Here is a 6,323-nt window from a genome sequence, read left to right as displayed (position 1 = left end):
TTACTTCTTTATTAACCTTTTGATCACTTGGTTAAGGCAGTGTCTGTATGGCTCTCCACTGTAAAGTTATTAATGTGCCATTTCCATGCTCTGTTAGGGTCTAATGTTCCATTTCTATGCTCTAAGCAATCACTAAGTCCAGCCCATACTCAGGTGGAGAGGAATTAAGTTCCACCTCCTGAATGGGGGGTATAATCCAATACTAAGTCATTTGTTTTGCTGTTGTAATTCTAGTTTTGGCCATTGGGAGTTGTTTCAGGTTGGCTCCTTTGTCCCTTTGATATGCCTTCACCCTTATGTATTTTAAGCACCTTCTTACTTTCTGGACTTACAAGGACATGGTCCAGGCTCATCCTGTACCTTCTCTACCCCAGCCCCAGAATCAGCCATTTCTCCAAGGAGCCCTGGTTCCTTTCACTGGTTAAGAAACCAAAAGCTGGGTGCTGAGTGTGTTTGTTGCTATAGGAGTGTCACTGCTTCTAGGCCCTCTCAGCAGAAAGAGAGTGTGTGTGTATACACATACACACACTATCCTCTGTATACATTCACATCTATAGTCTGTATCTCTCCATCTGTAAATAATTAAGCTAAACATAGGTTCATAGTGATGTCTTGGACTCCAGTACCACAGGGTTCATTCTATCCTCCCCCGCTTGCTTTTTCTGTAGCTTCTCTCTGACAGCAAGAAACCTAGCTTGTACCATCCACCATCCACTTACTTAGTTGTTTGACATCAGTATACATGTAAAGCAGTTTACAAATTATTAACCCATACCCCTGTGAGAAACAAATTTACCAACTAGAATAGTTGTATTATTCCTATTGTCTTGAACCTTACAATTCTAGTCAAAACTCCATTTCCCAAAGTTACCTAGGTTAGCTCCTTTTTTTCTTTTTTCTTTCTTTTAACTATTCTTGAAGACTTTTCAAGAGTTAAGGTTGGCAGAGATAGTTTTAAGGATATTTCCAGATACTCAGCTTCCATAAATACTGTATTCTATACCTCTTAGTCATCTCAAATCTTAGTATTACCCCAGTGCATAAACATTTCCAAACCACCAAAGGGAACTTGAAACCATATAGTTATTAAGATACTGAGTCTTGACTGAATAACAAATCCTTTCAAAAATCAGACGGTTTGCAAGATTTTTCTTTTAATAAAGTTTCAAGAGACATGGATGATTAGAAGCTGTTTTTAATGATAAATTGATAAATTAACATATGGTTCTTGACATACGAGACAAGAATCGAGGAACATTTTACCAAAACTACCAATTCCTATTATATGGATGAGGTTTCCCGGCACGTACAGTTTAAATAGGAAAAATTCGAGAATCACTGTTGAACATTGTCTATTCCAGCAAAGAGTGAGCATTCCTCCATGATACTAACTGAACTAATTGGGAGGGAGGAAGAGGAAAACCCATTCAGGTCTTTAAGAGATGAATTTCTGATAAAATTTTACTTTTTATAAAAGAAGTATTTACCAATGTGATTGATTTTATTTTGATCAATTGTGTACTAGTAATTTTAATTATCCAGTTCAAAAGCCTATGGTCAGCAAATAGAAATTTCCATTCATATGACAGGGTGACCAAAAAAATTGAAGTATGAAAAACATTAGTTATGTAGATATGAGTTCAAGGAGAGAAAGGAATGGTGTAAACTTTGAATCTTAAGAGCTTACTTTTTTAAAAAAATAGATGATGGTTTTCAAATTGCCATGGTATTTAGATTCCATTGGCTATGTTTTACTTGTGTCAGTATAATTGCTGGAAATTACATCCTTTTCAACTACTAAACATGTAATGAAACGTTCATGTGGAACGGAATGGTGGGGCATAGGGCGGCGTGTTTGCAGGCCACTGGGCAGCAAACCAGTTTTATAAGAGGACCCAATGGGAGACCACCAGCTGTGGCCAGAAGAGTAGGACTCCGTTCCAAGTCTCCATCTCTTGACAGTATTTGAGACCTTGCATAAGAAACTTCCTGTCTCAGTTTAGCTTATTAGTAAAACTCTGAGTCTACCTTGCTGGGTTGTTTGTTGTACAGAATATGTTCGGAAAGCATCTGGTACACCGCACACAAGAATGGGGGCGGTGTGCTTGTTGAGTATTAGCAAAGTTCTGACGTTAGGCAAAGAGAGGTGACACCGCGGGTTCTCCACACTTCCTGGCCTCTCCCCCTCTTTGGGGTGGACTGTATGGCTCGGTCCTCCCACTACTCGGGCCCCGGGCCCCGCCCACGTTCCCTTGCGGGGCTCCGCCCTGGCGGCCCGGGCGCGCTGCGGCGCCAGGAACCCAGATCCACCTGGGGCTCTTCTCACTCCGCCCCGCTCCCGGCAGTCTGCGAGGCAGGTATGCAGCGGATGGGCCGCCCTTGTCCTTTGCCGGGGGAAAGGGATGGGACCCACTCTGGGGGAGACCCGCGAGGCAGAGGAACTGTTTTCAGTCTAGGGCCGCGTCGGTTTCCATGGCAACGTGCAGCGCACCCAGCGCACGCGCTCCAGCTAAAGTTCTACTGCCCACCCGCTGGCCGCCTTCCAGCGTAGTTATAAGGGAGAAAGATTTCCCCCCAAATCTGGGGTTTTCACCTCCTGTGCCCCTGGGCTGGAAGGTCACAGGCCCTTGGTTCCCGCGCTGGTTCACTCGAGCTCGGATTCCCCATCCGCCTTCCTCAAAACTGTCTTTGGGTGTCCGCAGCCTCCTCTGGTGCCCAACCTGATCCCGTCCTACGCTGACACAGATTACTCAAAAACAACTTGCTTGCTCACTCAGTTTTAAAAAATCAGCAATATGCCCAAACAGTTGTATAAAGAGGACATGCAAGGAAGAATTTATAATAAAGTTTGCATTTCCATCTGTAAATGCTTGATGCTAGTAGACTCGAAGGACTGATGTAGCCTGGTGCCCACGCCCGGGCAGGGCGTCACGTGACTGTCGGTCTCAGCTACCAGGAGCAGTGTGGCCAGTAGGGGCGTGATTTTCCAAAAACGATGAACACTTCTTGGTAAAGTTCCAAACAAAACGAAGTGCAGTCAGGCTTTGATTTACGTGTACTTGCATTCTTTGAAAATCCACTATCAATTAAAACTGCAAAAAAAAAAATGCTTTGTATTTAGATGTAAAGTAGATTTGGGTACTAGCCGCAGATAATTACAAACGGATTTTTCCACGGACATGAATGTGGGAGACTTTCTAAGGTTGTAGGGCCGCGGGACAATCCTTTGTTGTGCGGTACCGTTTCTCGCATCTTGGAATCCGCAGTGTCTCATTGCCTACCACTTCTAAATGCCGCAGTGCTTCTCCATCTCTAAGAACACACACAAAAAAACTCCATAAATTTCCAAAATGTCCCCTAGAGGGCAGGACCTCACCACTGAGAAAGGCTGCACTGTGAAACTACGCAAGGATAAGAACATTCCTGCTTTATAGAGGTGGCACTGCTAAAGGTATTATAATCTTTCATTTTAAGAACTCGTTTAAAAAAAAAAAAAGCATTATTTCCGCTTTAGAAATTAGGGAAGTGAGGTTTTGCTCAGTTAAGTGACTTGCACAAGATCTCAACACTACAGTGTACCAAACCTGAGTTACAACTCAAGTCAGATCTCAGAGCCCACGGAGAAGCTCTTGTCTCATTTTGCTTGTTACTTGTGGCCACAAGGAGAGGAGTTATTTGACTGTCTTGGTGAGACTAAAAGGAAAGTTTTAGCAAAATGAGTTATTTTACATCTTAGTGATCAATTTTCTGATTTTGTTAACATTTTTGAAAAAGCGTGCAATAAAATGTCATTGCTCTAATTTCAGGAACCTCCATGCATTGGAGACCATGGATAAATACGATGTGATTAAGGCCATTGGGGAAGGTGCCTTTGGGAAAGCATACTTGGCCAAAGGGAAATCAGATAGCAAGCACTGTGTTATAAAAGAGATCAATTTTACAAAGGTAAAGTTAAGAAGTTCCAATTCCTGTTCATATTCAGTAGCATATTCAGCTGGCTATTTTAATCCAGTATGAAAAGGAAACACATTTCGTTTTGTTTTGTTTTTACACGTGTGAACAAATTGACTAGTTCACTCAGCCTCCTAAATTTGTTGTCCAAACAACCATAAGATAATTACAAGATAATTATCTTATTTTAAAAAAGAAAAAAGAATAAAAAGAATTCATATCACCTTGGCTCCTATGGCACTCCTTAGTGGCCTGCAAGGCCTATGAGATGCCACCTTCCCCTAGTGCTCTGACTTTTCTCTGTTTTGCCCAAGGGTGGTGAACTTCCTCTGTGTTATCTCATTAAGATCACCTCCGCAAGGAGGTCTTAGCTCAGGTAGTTCCCCAACCTCAATCACTCCTTATCATACCACCTGATTTGTTCATTCTCTCTCTTTCTCTCTCTCTCTCCCTCCCTCCCTCCCTCCTTCTCTCTCTCCCTCCCTCCCTCCTCCTCCTCCTCCTCCTCCTCCTCCCCCCCCCTCTCTCATTGTCATTGTCCAAGATGTAGCCACTAGTTACACGTAGCCATGGAGCACTTGAAATATGGCTGATGTGACTGGGGAAATAAATATTTACTGGTTCATCTTCTTAATAGCATTTATAATGATCTGGGGTTATTTTGCTCACTTATTTCTTCATTTGTTTATTGTCTGCCTCCCTTAGCATACAGAACAGTGCCTGGCACGTAATAAGTACTCAAAAATATTTATTGAATGCATTGCATGAATGGAGGAAACCATGTATAATTGTTAGTCTACTGATTTTGTAGAATAATTAAGCATATGTCATTAAAAGGGAGTCATTTTTGCTAAAGTCCCCTTGGTCAGTATTTATATCACTCTCTCTAGTGATATATTCATTTCAAAATATATTGGGACAATGATGTCCATTGCATGCTAGAATTAATTTTAAGGCAAAATTGTTGGTTGCCTTCTAGGATTTATGAATAGAGTAGCAGACAAAGATTTATACAAAATGTGTGCAAAATGGATTACTCAAGTTCCACAATGTGAATATACTTAAAGCTACTGAATTATACACTTAAAAATGGTTAAATGTTATGAATTTTATATTTATTTTGTCACATTTTTTAAAATGAAAAAATAAAAAGACTATCCAAACTTACATTAGAGCTCAAAGTATAGTGAATAGTTTCCAGGAGAATGATATATTTACCACTATAGGATCCTTTTCATGGATCCATGGCATATTTCTACTAATGTTCTTTTATTTTAGTGGCCTGCAGAGCTTCCTTCCATGCTACTCTGCTCACTCTCTTTTGTTTATCTGACTCTTCATTCTCAGGCCTCTGTCTCTTCACCCTCTATGTGTCCTTTGCCATCTCTTTCTGTACATTGTGGTATTGCCTCATTTCAATCTTTACTACTAAGCAGATCACTCTTAAAACTTTCTCCAGCCTTGAAACCTTTCAGCACCCAAGTTCTGCATTTCATCTACCAGCTAGATATTTTCAAGTAATATCTCTGTTAGTAGTTATCGTGTAACATATTGCCTCAAACTTAGTGGCTTAAACAAGAAACATTAATTATCTCTCAGTTTCTGCACATGACGAATTCAGGATGAAGATCACTGAGGACAATCTTGGAAGGGACCGTGATTGTACCCCAGATAAAGCAGAAATTCCTCATCTTGCTAAGCAAACCCACTTCATCTGCCATGGGCTGCACTATATTAATGACATCAGTGTCCTATGGTATCCAAGCTCAAAACCTTGGAGTTATCTGTGAATTTTTTTTCTCTCTCCACAGCCAATTTCTTGCTAAATCCTGTTACCTCTTTCTTTTCCTTGAATTTGCTTCATTCCTTTTGTTGGTCACTTGGATCACTTCAGTAGCTTTCTCAAGGCTGCAGGCTTCATGCAGCACAGCTTTGATACTGCTCCAGCTATGTCCCCAAACCTTCACTGGGACAGAAGTCATAAAGAAAACAGTGGCTAAGTTTGACAGTATAAAGCTATAAAACTTCTGTGTAACAAATAAACACCATTAATAAATTGAAAGAAAATTGACAAAATGTCAAAATATTTGTAAATATAGACTAAAGGGTGCTAGCTTTTTATAAATCAATAAAAAAACAAAACCCATACAAAAGAAGTAATACAAAAATTTCAAACTCATTGGTAAACTAATTAATGTAAATAAATCAATAAATTATCATTTTTTGCTTATATAATTGGGGAGGATTAAAAATAATATAAAAGTGGAGGAAAGCAAGTACTGTCTTTACTGATGCCCTGTCTGACAAAGAGTAAGGTCCACAATACATTGTAAAGATGAAAAAAAAATCAGGCCACAAAAAGTTATGTGTAT

The 6,323-nt window shown here is 40.3% G+C and overlaps 1 protein-coding gene across 1 annotated transcript in view; it reads left to right on the top strand.

The window, feature by feature from the left end:
- The first annotated feature begins 2,241 nt into the window (after positions 1-2,241).
- The window catches only part of NEK5 (NIMA related kinase 5), a 68,294-nt gene continuing 64,212 nt past the window's right edge, over positions 2,242-6,323 (top strand). Inside the window, exons 1-2 of the mRNA XM_023536715.1 lie at positions 2,242-2,357; positions 3,807-4,011. Of these exons, the coding sequence (XP_023392483.1) occupies positions 3,829-4,011 (183 nt within the window). The 5' untranslated portion in view covers positions 2,242-2,357; positions 3,807-3,828. The remainder of the gene's footprint in view (positions 2,358-3,806; positions 4,012-6,323) is intronic.

This window comes from Pteropus vampyrus, unplaced genomic scaffold (assembly GCF_000151845.1).
Source record: "Pteropus vampyrus isolate Shadow unplaced genomic scaffold, Pvam_2.0 Scaffold167, whole genome shotgun sequence".
In the NCBI taxonomy this organism is placed as follows: domain Eukaryota; kingdom Metazoa; phylum Chordata; class Mammalia; order Chiroptera; family Pteropodidae; genus Pteropus; species Pteropus vampyrus.
This window is presented reverse-complemented; position numbering and strand designations above follow the sequence as displayed.